Below are 17,393 nucleotides of genomic sequence, written 5' to 3'. Positions count from 1 at the left end.
ACAACAACTTTATTATTTATACCCTGTCCATCTGGCTGGGTTGCCCCATCCACTCTGGGTGGCTTCCAACACATATAAAAACATAATAAAACATCAAACATTAAAAACTTCCTTATACAGTACTGCCTTCTGATGTCTTCTAAAAGTTGTGTAGTTCTTTATTTCTTTGACATCTGATGGGAGGGCAGTCCACAGGGAAGGTGCCACTGCCAAGAAGGCCCTCTTCCTGGTCCCCTGTAACCTCACTTCTCACAGTGAGGGAACCACCAGAATACCCTCTGAGTTGGATCTCAGTGTCCAGACTGAACAATGGGGGTAGAGATGCCATTTAGGGCTTCAAAAGTCAGCATCAACAATTTGAACTGTGCTCAGAAAAGTACTGAGAGCCAGTGTAGATTCTTTAGGACCACTGTTATATGATCCTGGCAGCTGCTCCCAATAACCAGTCTAGCTACCACATTCTGTATTAGTTATAGTTTCCGAATCACCTTCAAAGTGCATTGCAATAGTCCAAGTGGGAGATAACAAGAGCATGTATCAGTCTGATGAGAGAGTGCATGGGCAGGTATGATATCAGCTAGCATACCAGATGGAGATGGCAGGCAGCCGCCCTGGACACAGAATTAACTTGCACCTCCATGGACAGCTGTGAGTTCAAAATACCTCCACGCTGCGCACCTGGTCTTCTCAGGATTCAACCTCAATCCATTGACCACCCTCCACCCTCCAACTGCCTCCAGACACTCACATAAGATCTTCACCGCCTTCGCTGGTTCTGATTTAAAAGAGAGGTGGAGTTGGGTATCATCCGCATACTAGTGAACACCCAGTCCAAACCCCCTGATGATCTCTCCTAGAAGCAGAGGGGAGAGGACGGAACCCTGAGGCACCCGACAAGTGAGCGCCCAGGGGTCTAAACACTCATCCCCCAACACCACTTTCTGGACATGGCCCAGGAGTAAGGTGTGGAACCGCTGCATAACAGTGCCCTCAGCTCCCAACCCGCCAGATGGTCCAGAATGATACCATGGTTAATGGTATCAAAAGTCACTGAGAGATCCAGCAGAACCAGGAAACAGTTTTCACCTCAGTCCCTAGCCTGCCAGAGATCAACAACCAGTGCAACCAAGGCAGTTTCAGTCCCATGGTGGGTCCGGAATCCTGACTGGAAGGTATCCAAATGGTCCGCATCATCCAGATGTGTCTGGAGTTGTTCAGTGACCAGCCGCTCAATCATCTTCTGCCGCACCATTCCCAATGAGCACCAGCCTCCATTGGTCTCAGGTATTATTTTCTCAGTCTGTTACCAGGTCTCCATTAGAGGCTCTGATTTGGCTTCCCAGTGACAAACAACAGCCAGTTGCACTGCTGCTAACAACAACAAAAACTAAGTCCCTTTGTTTAATCCTTGAGTTTGGGTCACTTTCCAGCCGTAATAGAGCTAAGGATAGGTTAGACTTCAATTCCTGGCCTATGATGGAAGAGATACAATTTCAGTGTGAATCGCTTATATGATCAATAAATGGCCACCAGGCAGTTTCATAAATCCTCAAGAGCAGCTTTACCTGTTTGTGCTAATTCCCACCCACCCCACCCCAATAAATGCTTTTTGCATCATGCCTCTCAAGTCACATTATGTGCCTCCTTCCACTTGTGGGTGCTAACAAAAAAATGCAATAATGAATCAGAGCCTTTGCGTGTAAATAACATGTTTGATCAGAAAATAAGGAAAGAAGACACAACCTGGGAGTGGGGCCTCAGTCCCTGAAATAATACCTATTTCTCCTTGGCAAAGGCGTAGTGCAGGGGGCCATGCCCCAGGGTGCACATTTTTAGGGAGGGCAATCAGGTGCCCCCATGACAGGCACAGAGCTCTGGCAGCTGAGGCGTGGCAGCAGACAGGTTGGTTTAGTGGTCAGGTGGATGGAGGCAACGGGCAGAGAGCTTGTTGAAGGCAGGCTCTGTTCACCCACCACATGAGCTCCGTGTACACACCGCTGGCATTCGCCCCTACCCTAGCTGTCCAGTCCACCAGGGGGGTGCATGCAACACTTGCCACATCCTGGGTTCCGGCAACCCATGCTACGCTGCTGCTCCTTGGACCAGTTTCCAGAATTTCTGCTTCTTTAAGGTGGCTCCAGTCCACCTCTTCAGCAGCCAAGACTGCTGCTGCTCAGCCAGTGCACCAAGAAGCATGTTGGGGTGCAGCTGCTGTCACAGTGCCTAATGAAGGGCCTCTTGAGGCTCAGGAGCTTAAATAAGCACAGGGGAAGCAATTAAATGGAAGGTGAAAAGTGGCTTCGTAGAGTGTGAAAGAGGAGCAGAGGGGCTGTAGCTCAGCAGCAGAGGATTTGCCTTGCATGCAGAAAGTCCCAAATTTAATTCCCTGGCATCTCAAGGCAAGGCTAGGAGAGCTTCTATATGAAAACCTGGATGAAAACCCCCACCCACTGCAGTAAAGTGGGGCCACACCGCGCTGCCTGCCTGGCATGCACTGGGGAGCCTGGCTGGCCAACTGCTTTGAAGGGTGCATTCACAGTGCCCAGCAAGCCCAGCACTGCTTTGTGAGATTTGCAAAAGCAGTGAGGGGCTGGCAGGCCACATGTGCCTGTTGTGTCCTTCTCAAGCCACCCTCCAACTAGAGGGCAGCATGAGAAGGATAAAACAGGGCATGCACGCCCTGCCCTTTGGCATCCTTTCCCAGCTGAAGGGCAGTGTGAGAAGGACGCAGCAGCTTGCATCGTGAGAAATGCCTCCCCCAAACTGTGCCTGGAGCAATACACCCACCCACCCAGCTCTGCCCACATTACGCCTCTGGCCCCAGATAATGCCCTCTCATAGAATCATAGAATCTTAGAGTTGGAAGGGACCCAAGGGTCATCTTGTCCAAGCCCTTGCAATGCAGGAACCTCAGCTAAAGCATCCATGACAGATGGCCATACAAGCTCTGCTTAAAAACCTCCAAGGAAGGAGTGACCACAACCTCCTGAGGGAGACTGTTCCACTGTCAGAAAGTTCTTCTTGATGTTTAGTTGGAATCTCCTTTCTTGTAACTTGAAGCCATTGGTTTGAGTCCTACCTTCCAGAGCAGGAGAAAGCAAGCTTGCTCTATCTTCCGTGTGGTAGCCTTTTAGATACAGTATTTGAAGATAGCTATTTCTCCTCTCAGCCTTCTCTTTTGCAGGCTAAACATACCTAGCTCCTTCAACTGTTCCTCATAAGACTTGACTTCTAGACCCTTGATCATCCTAGTTACCTTCCTCTGCACACATTCCAGCTTGTCAACATCCATTTGTTAGCATTCTTATCTCCCGGGCCACCACCACCCTGAGCCTTTGAGGGTGGAGGAACTATGAAGAGGGCCCCCTCTGCCAATCTCTGCACCTAAGAGGGTTGGTACAAAAGGAGGCAGTCTTTCGGATATTTAGGGCCTGAGTTGTTTAGGGCTTTAAACACTAACATCAGCACCTTGAAATGGGTCCAGAAACAAACTAACAACCAGTGCAGCTTTTTAAAAAATGGGCTATATGAGAACAGAATGGAACCCCAGGGCCGTTGCATCTTGGATCAACTGAAGTTTCTGAGTTGTCTTCAAGAGCAGTCCCGCATCAAGCACATTTCAACAATCCATTTTGTCAGTTAACAGAGCATGGAGTACAGTGGCCACATCCAGTGCTAGATTACCAAATAGGCAGAGCAGATACCATCCTATGGGCCCCACATCTTTTAGGGGCCCTGCAACAACAGGCCAAAATAATATTGATTTGATCTTGAAAGAAAATTACAAAAACGTTTTAGAGATAATTAGTGAGGGGGTGTGTGAGAGAGATTTCAATTGCCTAGGAGCCTCCACGGGGTTTTTTTTAAAAAAGTATTTTTTATTAAAGATTTCTTGAATTACAAAGGTGTGTGCAGTGTCTCTCATATTTTTACATGTATCATTTTTGCAAATTTGTTAGGACACCAAGAAGAAAGAGGGAAAACGAGGTAGATAGGGGTGGGAGGGTGGATGGGGGTGGGATCAGGTGACCATGTTTCTGTTTTGCTTAATATGTGTAGGGCTTGATGTCAGCTTTGTTTGTGTAGGTTCTCCTTTATTTGCTTGTGTTCTTTTGGTGGTGAGAGAGATTGGGGTTGGCCAAGGGTGTGGTTGTTCATTTGTGATTGGCTATGATGGTCTTTGTTTTCATGTGTGAAAACCACTAAATTCTTCTCGAACATAATCCAAAGGATCTACAAGTTGTGAAGCTGGTGGAAGAGAAATTCAATTCAGTTCACATGCAGAGGCAAACCTACCCCATTCATACTTTCTGGAACAACACATGAACCACAATGCAGCCAGCCTTTGAAATTTCCACTGCTCTGAATTTTGCAGTGCAGTTTTCCAGCCAAGCAATGTGTACAAAAATGCATATGCTAGATTAAAGTGTGCATACACATTAAAACAACAACATATCAACATAAAAACAACATAAACATGTTTAATAAGTTTGGGGAAATTGCCTATTAAGGTAAATTTGCACTATGGTAATATTCAGTGTCAGTTCTACTCAGAGGAGACCCACAGAAAGTAATGTACATGACTAACGTAGGGCCATTCATTTAAAGTAGTCTGCTCTGAGTCAAAATTAATTCAACTATATTGAAATTAATGGGTTGTATACCGCCAAGTTCAACTCAGAGTATAACAATTTAAATGAGTGCACCTAAGTTAGCAACATCAGTGTCAATGATCTACTCTGAGTAGGACTAAATGGGATACAGCCCATCAATTTCATAGAATCATAGAATCATAGAGTTGGAAGAGACCACAAGGGCCATCCTGTCCAACCCCCTGCCAAGTAGGAAACACCATCAAAGCATTCTTGACATATGCCTGTCAAGCCTCTGCTTAAAGACCTCCAAAGAAGGAGACTCCACCACACTCCTTGGTAGCAAATTCCACTGCCCAACAGCTCTTACTGTCAGGAAGTTCTTCCTAATGCATAGCTGCCAAGTTTTCCCTTTTCTTGCGAGGAAGCCTATTCAGCATAAGGGAAAATCCCTTTAAAAAAGGGATAACTTGGCAGCTATGCCTAATGTTGAGGTGGAATCTTCTTTCTTGTAGTTTGAATCCATTGCTCCGTTTCTGCTTTTCTGGAGCAGCAGAAAACAACTTTCCTCCCTCCTCTATATGACAGCCTTATGTATATTTGAACATGGCTATCATATCACCCCTTAACCTTCTCTTCTCCAGCCTAAACATACCCAGCTCCCTAAGCTATTCCCCATAAGGCATTGTTTCCAGGCCTTTGACCATTTTGGTTGCCCTCTTCTGGACACGTTCCAGCTTGTCAGTATCCTTCTTGAACTGTGGTGCCCAGAACTGGACACAGTACTCCAGGTGTGGTCTGACCAGAGCAGAATACAATGGTACTATTGCTTCCCTTCATCTAGATGCTATACTCTTATTGATGCACCCCAGAATTGCATTGGCTTTTTTAGCTGCTGCATCACACTGCTGACTCATGTCAAGTTTGTGGTCTACCAAGACTCCTGGATCCTTTTCACATGTACTGCTCTCAAGCCAGGTGTCTCCCATCCTGTATTTGTGCCTTTCATTTATTTTTTATTTTTTTGCCCAAGTGTAGAACTTTACGTTTCTTGTTTGCTTTGGCCCAGTTGTCTAATCTGTTAAGGTCATTTTGAAGTGTGATTCTGTCCTCTGGGGTATTAGCCACCCCTCCCAATTTGGTGTCATCTGCAAACTTGCTCAGGATGCCCTCAAGCCTATCATCCAAGCCATTGATAAAGATGTTGAATAAGACTGGGCCCAAGACAGAACCCTGTGGCACCCCACTAGTCACTACTCTCCAGGATGAAGAGGAGCCATTGATGAACACCCTTTAGGTTCGGTCAGTCAGCCAATTACAAATCCACTGAATGGTAGCATTGTCTAGCCTGCATTTTACCAGCTTCTTTACAAGAATATCATTACAAGAATTTCAGTGGGCTGTATCCAACTACTCAGAGTAGATCCGTTAAAATTAATGGAACTAAGTTAGCCATGTTCATCATTTGCAGTGGGTGTACTCTGAGTCGGATACAGTGGATTGGATAACATTTTAGAATATATGCAGGTATGTATTCTTTAAAAGTAAATAAGTAGCAATCCAAAGAGTCTACCCCAGGGGTCAGCAAATTTTTTCAGCAGGGGGCCGGTCCACTGTCCCTTGGACCTTATGGGGGGCTGGACTATATTTTGAAGGGGGGGAATGATGCAAGAGCGCCACAAGCCCTGGTTGCTGCTTACCTGTGTCTTGCGAGTGGCAGGGGCTGGCAGTGGTGGCGGCGGAGGAGGAACAATGAGCAGTCTGCGAATGGGCTCCAGAGAGGGGCTGCTTAAAATGGTGGGTGCTCGAGCGCTGCTGTGCTGGCACCAACAAAACTCAGCCCCCTTCCTCCTCTAGGCAGGGCGGGGAGAAACCTGGAGGAGGGAGGTGCTGCCGCTGCCGCCTCCATGTGAGGGAGAGGGAAAGAACGTGCACACTGGCAATCCACACGGTGATTCCCGGACCATCCGCAGGCAGGATCCAGAAGGCAATTGGGCCTGATCCAGCCCACGGGCCTTAGTTGCCTACCCATGATCTACTACAGTACTTTGAATAGGACCAGCATTGCATACAAGCCTTAGCTTTAATTCAGATACCAGGACAAAGCCGCTCATTTGTCTCCCCTCCCCTCCTTGCACCATTCTGATGATCAGCAGTCACAGTGTTCAGCTCCAATCTGGTCTCGAGATGTGATTTAGCTTTGTTGTTTGTTAAAGTGTATGCACTTGACAGAGGAATAAGCACACTACCTAGCTGGCACCTTCTCTTGCAAAGGCAAGAGGGGAAGGGACAAGAAAGAGCTCCTAGCAAAAAATAACACTTCACAGAGCTGGTCTGGGAATGGGGCGGGGGCAGGGGAAGGAATTACTCTTCTGATAACCTTTGCTCAGCTGATGGTCTCCGAGTCCACAATTGTTGATAGAGAGGGATTGAGTGATTATGTTGAGAACACAAAGGGGCACTGGGCTTCAGTTAAGGGAAGGATGGGGTGCAGAGGTGAGGGCTTTGATGGGGGTGGGAGCGGGGTGGGAAAAGGAGAGTATGAGCCAGTTTAAGAAGAACCCTGCAGGATTAATCCAAAGGACCCGTCTAATCCAGGATCCTGTTCTCACAGTGGCCTTCTCCTATGAGAAGCCTGCAGCAGGACCTGAATGCAACCACCCTTTCTTTGCTTTTGTTCCCCAAGCAACTGTTATTCAGAAGGACATTGACTCTGATTCTGGAGGTTAGATACAGTCATAATGGCTTATAGCTGCCAAGAGTCCTAGCCATTAATTTGTAAATGTGGCACTAGTCTACCTTACACTGCCTTTTGAAGCAGAGAACCTGTCTGTCTGGTGGGGAGAATGAAGGGTAAGCTGTGTGCTGTCAGTTTGTATCTATGCACATGGATCTGCATAGAATATCCATAGGGTTGCCATATTTCAAAAAGTGAAAAATCCAGGCATTTAAGCAATTTCCGCCAGGACACTCCTTTTGACAGCTATATTCCGGCTATGTCCAGGAAATTCTGGACATATGACAACCCTAATATCCATGTCTTATGGCTTTCTAGAAGATGCGTGCATTGATATTTTGGATTTGCTTGCCAGACATTATCTGGAGCCAACAATTGCATCCACTTCCCTCTAATTCATTTGTACACTAGGAATTTAGGAACCCCTCTTATACTGAGTCACACCATTGGTTCAACTAGCTTAGTATTGCCTACACTGACTGGCAGAGACTTTCCAGGATTTCGGGCAAGGAGCATATCGCAGTCTTATCTGGGGATGCTAGGGATTGAAACTAGGACCTTTGACATGCCCTAGCCTCTGAACCACAGGCCCTTCTCTCTTGCATTTGGTTGCTCTGTAGCTGGTATTCAGTGACATGCTGCTTCTGATATTAGAGGTAATAACTGACCAAACTGCGGGAGGCAGTGGAAGACAGGAGTGCCTGGCGTGCTCTGGTCCATGGGGTCACGAAGAGTCGGACACGACTAAATGACTAAACAACAACAACAATGACTATTATAACTAGAAGGCCACTAAGAGTTTTATCCTCCATGAGTTTGCCTTATATGGTTTTGAGATTTGGGTGGATTGGTGCAGAAATTCCATCTACCATGAGTTGGTGTGCCCTCTGTAAGACATTTACCCCAATTCCTTCCAAAATAGTACTGCACCAGCTAGCAGGGTTTATTGTGAAAAGAAACCCCAGATTTTCTTTCTTTTCCTATCTGATTACTTCTGATGCAATGTGGTTTCATCTTTAAAGCAACTTAGATAAGCATACTTCTATGGTACAGCCTTTTTTAAAAAAGGTTTAGCAACCATGGACTGTTCCTTCAATGCCCAACACACACACCCCCCTGGTGAACTCAGGGGATTTTAACTTTGTGTGGGTGCTAAGAATTAACAAATGCATGTGTTTTGTGAGGATATGGTCCAAACTAGTAACGTCAAGCTTACAGTTCAAGTGAAGTTAATGAGATTTCTTACTGTAATTTCACTACTAAGCAATTGCAAAGGATTTCTGGCCCCTAGACAAAGAATTGGGTGTCCCATTTACGTCATATGCCTCTAGAAGTTCTTGACCTTTTGCTGTAATATTGAAATGATTTCTCCCATTTATGGTCACGTGTTCACAAAAGGGTTCAGTGCTCCTTGTCTTCATGCCAACTGGTTTATTGTGAAAATTGCTGTCTTTTGTAAATTGATGTAAATTTTGTAAATTTTGTGCTGTCATCACTCATATTTACTTCTGTTTATCTCTCTCTCTCCTCTCTCTCTTTTTGTGGGGGGCACTTAGGACTATATGACAAATGTTCTTACACCACCCGTGACCGAGGATGGGTCCTGGGGATTAACACCGTCAGTGACCAGGGGAATAGAGAACCCCGCTTTTTCTTTTCCTTGAAGACGGATCGTGCCCGGAAGGTTACCACAATCACAGATCATCGTAGCTACCTCGCAAACCAATGGGTTCACCTAGCTGTCACTTACGATGGACGCCTGATGAAGCTCTATGTGAATGGTGCCCAAGTGGCCACCAGTGGGGAGCAGGTAGGGAACATCTTTAGCCCTTTGACCTTGAAATGCAAAGTTCTCATGCTTGGCGGGAATGCCCTGAATCAGAATTACCGAGGCTACGTAGAACATTTCAGCCTTTGGAGAACAGCCCGGTGTCAGAAGGAGATTCTGTCTGACATGGCCATGGTGACTCATGAAGCAGATGCTTCTCTACCTCAGCTAGTTTTTCAGGAGACTTTACTGAATGTGAAAAGCATCTGGTCTCCGATGAAAGACAGCCCTAGTCTTCCTCAGATCGAATTCACTTCCCACCCTGGCTACCTGCTGGATACAAGCCTTGACCCTCCTCTATGTGGGCAAACTGTGTGTGACAACAAAGAGGTCATTGCCAGCTACAACAAGCTCCCAAACTTCCGTCACAAAAAGGTAGTCCGCTACCGAGTGGTGAATATCTATGATGACCACCATCGGAACCCAACTGTTAGCCGTGAACAGATAGAATTTCAACACCAGCAACTAAACGATGCCTTCATCCCTTACAACATCACATGGGAACTGGAGGTGCTGGAAGTAAAGAACTCCTCCCTCCGGCATCGTCTGATCCTGGCCAACTGTGAAATTAGCAAGATTGGAGATGACAGTTGTGACCCCGAGTGCAACCATACCTTAACTGGGTACGATGGAGGGGACTGCCGGCACGTGCGGCACTCATCATTCAACAAGAAGAAGCAGAATGGTGTGTGCGACATGGATTGTAACTATGAGAGGTACAGCTTTGATGGTGGGGATTGCTGTAACCCAGAGATAACTGATGTCACCAAGACATGCTTTGATCCAGACTCTCCTCACAGGTAGGCACACTGCTGAGCATATAAGGTCCTTCTAATCATACCAGGCCTGCCTATGTTCCCCTCATTCATATTCCCCCCTACCCCAACACCTCTTCCCATGCCCACAACAATTCATATTGATTTAATGATTCTCTTTTAAACTGCCTCATAACGAATCCAGTTTTAGAATGCACGAGGAAATGAATTTTGTGGCCCTAGCCCTCATTATCAGTCGGTTTAGTTGGTTTGGGTTGACTTGAGCAGCTCAGAGGGCTGTTTTGCACACACTTGAAAACTTCCTTAAAGTTTCTTGGGAATTGGTGTACAAACCTGACATCTTCATGTGCCCACGATGGGGCCCTTAGAGTGGAGGAGATATATATTGGCACAAATTAGCAAGGGCTTGGAGGTGGGGGCACAGATCTAAGGAGGTTTGGTTGAGGCAAGTCTGGGTTTATAATGAGTTTAAAAACTGAGGGTGAATTGTAGGTTTTGCTTGAGGACATGTATATAAATTTATTTCTCTGTATTTGTGTGGGATTTTGTATGAATTGTGTAAGTGGGGTCAGCTGCTCAAGAAGTAGTTCTTTTTGACGGGGGCCATGGTGGACACTGCCAGAGGTGGTTCTGGGATGGGAGCAGTCAAGTGGAAGCCACTCCCAGCTCAACCAATGGTGTGGTCCTCTCTGTCTTGCCTCTCTTAACCCAGTGGAAGTGCTGCTGACAGAGGCAGGTTGGGGAAGGGAGGAATCATTCGGTAATGAGTCCCAGCTGAGGTTGTGGGGTGGGCCTCACCGTCTCACCTTTTTCTGATACAGCTGGCTGGAAAGCCACTTATTTGCAGGGGAGGCCTCTAATTGAGATGGGTGCTTAATCAAGAAAACATGATGGTTTTGCTGCCTAGATTTAGAACCAGCAGGATTTTGAAAAATATCTTCATCCTTGAGTTAAGAGTCACTTGGCGCTGTTTTATTTCACCTGCTCTCTTATGCACACCCTTGTGCCTCGGCTAGAGGTATTCAATTAATATTATCTTCTTTGTGGACAGAACAGAATCGCTCCCCAGGGCGAGGGGATGTGTAACTTTTTATGAGTGTTTTATGCCAGCCGTAAACTCAAACAGAATGTTAAAACATAAGCCATACAAAAGCTTTGATGAGCTTTCTGTTGCTCAGGAACAATCGCTCGGAAGAGTCATGTGAAGAGAGAGATTTGTATGAGGAGATGAATATGGAAAGGCTGTTTGTTTTCTTTGCAAGGCTTTGTCTTTAGCAATAACTGTCAGTTGGAAGTACACATGTATTTATTAGCCGATGTGAGCTTTAGCACAGCCTTGTAAATAAAGTCTTCAGAGAAGTTACTAGCCTGCAAAATGTTTTACTGGCCTGCGGAGGGCTGGAAGAGGATGGACAACGGGGGCTCTCCATTCATCTTCCAACTGTCTGCTGCCTTTCTTTTGCTGAGGACAGAAAAGGGGGAGAATTTGTTCCCTGGTTTACTTTTGTGTTGGACCCAAAGCAGTGATGGAGCAACCCATCTTTCCTCTGCCACCTCACTTTCCATGTACACCATGCAATTAACAAAAACAAAAAAAAAACCAGAAGAGCCTGCTCGATTAGAGCAAATAGCCCATCAAGTCCAGCATCCTGCAAGCAGGATCCGGGCCGGCCCTACGGCAAGGCTGGGTGGCGCAGGGCGCCAGGGGAGTGCCGCGCTGCTGCACCTGCAGCAGCGGCGCTGCACCCACCAGACAGCTGCACTGGGAAATGGGGCGGCGGGGCCGCCGGAGGGATCTTTGTGCCACGGCGCCAGATATGCTTAAGATGGCCCTCAGCAAAATCCAAGCAAAAGGGAACTCTTCCCTCCTGTGGTTTCCAGTAACTGGTATCCAGATATTGTTGGAAGTCCAGGGTCCCATGAAACCCACCCAGCATGACTAATTGTCACTGATGATGGGGGTCAGAGTCTGTTAACCTCTGGAGGACTGCAGTTCCTTTTTTCCCTTCAACTTCAGGATGGAGTGGGGGAAAGAAACTGAAATTGATAGAAATGCCCATTCCCGATTGTAGTAGACCTGCAAAATGAAAAGAAAAAAAGAGAAGGAGAAGGGCTTGCATGTACCCTACAGTTGGCATGATAAAATTTGGGCAAATTGTATACTGAATCAAACTGTAACATGCAAGTTTAATGGGTTCTGATTTCCTCAGTGTGGCCTTCTACCTCCTCTTTGATAGGTAAGTGGCATTTCCACCCCCCTTCTCAAGTCGGCAATTGTTTACGTTGTATGAGGAAACTCCAACCTGGGGACTGAATTGCAGCCCCACAGGCTTCTCTATCTGGTCTTTGGAAACTCTCCCCTAGACCACCCACCTCACTGCCCCAGCTTTCCACCCTCCTTGAGTGTTTCTGCCTGGCTGGAATGTGTCCCCAAACTCTAATAATGCCTCTTGCTTGTCTGGAGAGAAGTTAGGCTACTGTACAAAGTGATTCTGTAGTTTACATTCATTGTCCTGCCCACCCCTGGTATGTGAGCCTTGCAAGGTTGCCCATATGGAATGTGGCTCTCACGCTAAAGATAGGTTCCTCTGTTGTTTTGTTTTGATTCCGAGCCAGGAAGATCTTCTTCTTCTTCTTCTTCTTCTTCTTCTTCTTCTTCTTCTTCTTCTTCTTCTTCTTCTTCTTCTTCTTCTTCTTCTTCTTCAATTTTCTTTTTCAATTATTACATACATCACATATCCACAACATTCATATTACATTCCCTCTTTCCTCCTCTCCTGGGCTTCCCCCAACTTCCACTTCTGATTTATTTCCCCCCAATTTCACATTTCCGTTTCTAAAAAATATACTATAACATTTCTTCATCTTCTACATATTTTTGTTAATAAAGATGTGAGTGTTTATTTAAATCCTGCCATCAAGTCTATGGTCCTCTTTTGTTTCTGCAAATATACTATAAATGGTTCCCATTCTCTTTCAAAGTCACTGCTGTCTTTTTCCCGAAGTCTGTCTGTCAGTTTTGCCATTTCTGCATAATTCATTAGTTTTTCTTGCCACTGTTCTTTAGTTGGTATTTCTCCAGTCTTCCAATTTTGTGCTATCAAAATTCTCGCCACTGTTGTAGCGTACATTAATAATGTCCTCTTCTCTTTTGGTAGATCTTGGCCTAAAATACCTAACAGAAAAGCTTCTGGTTGTTTAACAAATGTTATTTTCAACATTTTCTTCAATTTATTATATATCATTTCCCAGTACAATTTTACCTTTTTGCAGTCCTACCACATATGATAAAATTTACCTTCTGCCTCACATCTCCAACATTCTGTCTTTTCATTTTTGTACATTTTTGTCTCTCTCAGCAATATGCAATCTGTAAATTTCAATTCTATTTTCCACAATTGTATCCAATCCTCAAATTGTATATTGTGACCTATATCTTGTGCTCTTTCTTTCACATCTGTTAATATCTTATTTTTTCACTCTCGGCTTTTTCCCACTCCAGACAAATTTTGAAATCTCTCTCTGCCATTCTTTGAAGCATGCATTCCCCATTATTACTGGAATAGTTTGGGAAAGAAATAACATTCCTGGAAGTACATTTTTTTATAGTTGCAATTCTTCCCATTAGGGAAAGGTTCACCCTATTCCATGTTTCCAAATTTCTTTTAATTTCATGCCAAGTTTTTCCATAATTGTCTTTAAAAATGTTTATATTTTTTGTTGTTATCCATACTCCTAGATATTTTACTTTTTTATATACTTCTATCCCTACCATCTCTGTTATTTCTTTCCTTTCCAATTCTTTAAGATTTTTAATAACAATTTACTTTTACTTTTATTTAATTTAAATCCTGCTACTTGACCACACTCTTGTATTATATTCATTACATTTGAGAGAGAGTTTTTTGGATCTTCCACAGTTATTACCAAATCATCCGCAAATGCTTTCAATTTATGCTCACTTTTCTTTACATTAATTCTTACTACTTCTCTGTCTGCTCTTATCCTTCTTGTCAAAACCTCCAGTACAAGAACGAACAACAGCGGTGACAATGGACATGCTTGTCTTGTTCCTTTTTGAATACTACATTTGTCCATTATTAGCTGATTTACAATTATTTTTGCATTTTGTTCTGAATAAACAGCTTGTATTCACCTATTAAAATTTGTTCCAAACCTCATCTCATCCATCACCTTCCTCATGAAGCTCCAAGACACGTTGTCAAATGCTTTCTCTGCATCTATAAACATTAATGCTACTTTTTTCTCATTTCTCAATTCCAGGTATTCTATAATATTCAATACATTTATAATATTAGCTTTAATTTGTCTACCTGGAAGAAATCCAGATTGGTCATGATGAATAAAATCTTTTCAAAAAATTTTCAATCTGTTGGCCAAGACAAATGCAAACAGTTTATAATCATTGTTTAATAATGAAATTGACCTATTTTTTTTTTACCAATGTCACATCCAAATCCTGTTTTGGTATCAAAGTTATATAGGCCTCTTTCCATGTTTCTGGAACTTCCCCTGTTTTTAAAACCTCATTCATAATTTCTTTCAAAGGATTCACAATATTGGTGCCAGGTTTTGGTACTTCCTCCTTTTATCTCCCAGTTTAAATGGAATTTCTTTGAAAATATCAACTTTCTATCCTCAGCCACCAGACCCTCCTCAAAGCTTTTTTTTTTTTGCATTAGCACATCCTTAATTTTCCTTGTTATAAAAGTCAGGAGTATATATGGTGGCTGTCTTTTCTCTCTCGAAGCTCGAGTTCAAACTCGATAAACATTCTCAGTCAATTCGTCCATTCCCTCCTTTGCCCCCATCCATTCTGCCAATATCCCACTCACATAGTTTGCAGGGCCTTGTTCCTTCTCTCTCTCTGGTCACCCCCTTATTCGAACTGTGTTTACATTTAATCATAGTTGCAAAAGTAGGTTCTGTTGTTCCAACTCATTTTGTCTGTGCCAAGCCCCCTACTGCCCCAGCCAAAACCAGTTGGTCCTCCTTTATACATTCCACCGATTCCACTGTCTTTTCCAATTTTACCACTTTCACTTCCAGGGCCTTTGCCTTTTCATCCAATTTATCAAATTTCTGTGACAATATCTCCTTAGAGTTCTCTGTCTGACCTTACTTCCAGAAATTGTTGATTCATAGACTGCTCCAATCCCTTCCTAAATTCTGCAAAAAGCTCTGCCATGTCTGGTTTAGGTGTCTTTTCAATATCTTCCTGTGCTTGCGCTCTCCTTCTTTCTAATACTTTCTGTTTTACTACCTCCTTTTTGGGGTTTCTCTGCCATGTCTATTCTCAAAACTCAAAACAATTGCTTAAAAACACTTCTGTCTCAAGGTCGTTTCTTATCTCTTTCTCACCCTTTTATATAGAAATCCCCCCACAAGTCCTCTCACAACTCAATTTTATGCTAATATATCTCAGCCACTTTACTTTTAACTAAATTTCATACAGTTCCAAAATAGAAGGAAAGATCACACATATATACATAATTTAACAAGAAAGGAGACCTGGTTGTTTTCACCGTTCTCAAATGATGTTACGTTGTCCCCTTGGTGGTAGTCTAATACTTTCAGAGTCTCTAGTCGTTTCTTGCAGTCTGCACTGTATCTTGTAATCCAGTATGTTCCAGACGTAAATTAAATTTGTAATCCAATTTGTATTTATGATCCAGATGATATTTATAATCCGAATTATATTTATAATCCAATAGATGATGTTCTCCTCAGCTTTTATTCCAGTATGTGGCCCTGCTCATTTAAAGTTCTCTTTTTCTTTCCCTACTCCCGCTCTCCCAGGCACTTCTCCCTGAGATTGCTCCCAGTTATGGAAAAGTGTTCCCCTGTTGAGCTTTGTAGGATTTTCCAAGATCCAGGGTCCTTTAAAATGTACTTAAATTTTTTCCCAATCCTTTAGTCACTTTCATTCATAAAAACAGCTTCACCATTCACAAAAACTGAGGGTCCTCCAATTCATATATACCAGGCGCCTGCAATGTTTTCTGCCCTTGGGCTGGAGGATTCCCACGGACTATCGTCCCTGGGCCAGACATGGGCCTCACAGGCGCAGAAGCGATTTCCAGTGCCGCCCTGCCCATGTCCGGAACACTGGAAATGGCTTCTGCGCATGTCCAGGGTTGCGCAGAAGCTATTTCTGTTATTGCAGACATTTTGGAAATGGGCAGCGCAGCATCAGAAATCGCCAGAGGTTGCCAATGCCTTATATATACTATTCCAAGTTCACAAAGCAGCAGTTTGTTTCTTTATAGCTAGCAAAGAGATGGTTTGCTATTAAGTGTCTAAATGCAGTTTAAAAAGTAGCATAAGACTGATGTATCTCTATCTTTAATCCCATTCACAAGTCTGTACTGCAGAATCTGTCCTTCAAAAGATGGAAGTTGACTTCCTTTTTAGATTCCATCTTTGCCAAAACGATTTTAATACAATTTTTTTTTATTTTAAAGTAAAAATAATCTTGGCAATATATAACTTGTTTAGAAAGTCTGCTGCTTCAGGTGGCGATTCGTGGTTTCGGACTTTTAAACTGCGCTGTAGCCATGAACAGACTCTAGCTGCTTCTCTCCCCGCCCCCTTGCTGCCGATGCAGCTTCGGGGCTCTGCGAGTGCAGCAAGTCTCTTCAAGCCCGGCTGGTCCCCTCGAGCCCCAACTTATCCGTGGGTTTTTTAAAGGGGGGGGTCTAACCTTAGCACTCTCCCCTATCACTTGAAAGTCCCGGTAGCGGTCGTCTCTTAGTCAGACAATCCGCTCTGCGCTGCCTTTTCCCTTCACAGTCAAAGCAGAAGCCATGATGTCAGTCTTCAAGTCCGCCTTTCCCCATTTGCAGCTGCCAGCTTGAGCAGCCTGTGATTTTCAGCTACTAAGCAAGTGCTTGTGTTTTTTAATAGCCACACAAGGCAGCTATTAATAGATGAAGTTTACCAAAATATAGAACCGCCAAACACAGAAAAGGGAAACCCGAGGGATTAATGCCAGGAAAAATTCCATGCTGAATTCCTACCAAAAGATGTAGTAAAATTAACTGCACAGAGGAAAGGGTGGAACCCGTTACTTGGACACTGATATGATTATTATTATTTTAGTTGTTCTTTCACACACACCCCAACAGCATGTTAATGGTTTTGTTCAGCCCTGATCAGTGAGTCAGCTCCTTTTTATAATAAAAATAGGGAAATGGTTGACAAAGAACCTGCTACAAAAATAGGCTTTGGACAATACGATAGATTTGTGATTGTCCAAGAGAATTGCAGACTCTCCTTCTGCAAGGAGTATTCAGATTTGGGATTTTGTTCACAGTGAGGTGGCGGGGGGAGCTCCCAATCTTTTAGCCAAGTAGTGCCAACTACCTTGCAAGATGGTCTGTTCCACTGCTTTGCCATTAGGAAGATCTGCTTCTGTGCAGTTCACACACATTGGAACT

At 44.1% G+C, this 17,393-nt stretch overlaps 1 protein-coding gene across 1 annotated transcript in view; it reads left to right on the top strand.

Annotated features, from left to right (window-relative positions):
* Positions 1–17,393, top strand: part of PAPPA (pappalysin 1) — a 237,574-nt gene that overhangs the window by 23,348 nt on the left and 196,833 nt on the right. Inside the window, exon 2 of the mRNA XM_060270600.1 lies at positions 8,886–9,957. Coding sequence (XP_060126583.1) covers positions 8,886–9,957 — 1,072 coding nt within the window. The remainder of the gene's footprint in view (positions 1–8,885; positions 9,958–17,393) is intronic.

The sequence above is a fragment of the Zootoca vivipara genome, chromosome Z, assembly GCF_963506605.1.
Source record: "Zootoca vivipara chromosome Z, rZooViv1.1, whole genome shotgun sequence".
Classification (NCBI taxonomy): domain Eukaryota; kingdom Metazoa; phylum Chordata; class Lepidosauria; order Squamata; family Lacertidae; genus Zootoca; species Zootoca vivipara.
Note: the sequence above shows the minus strand (reverse complement) of the source record. Positions and strands in the feature narration are given on the sequence as shown.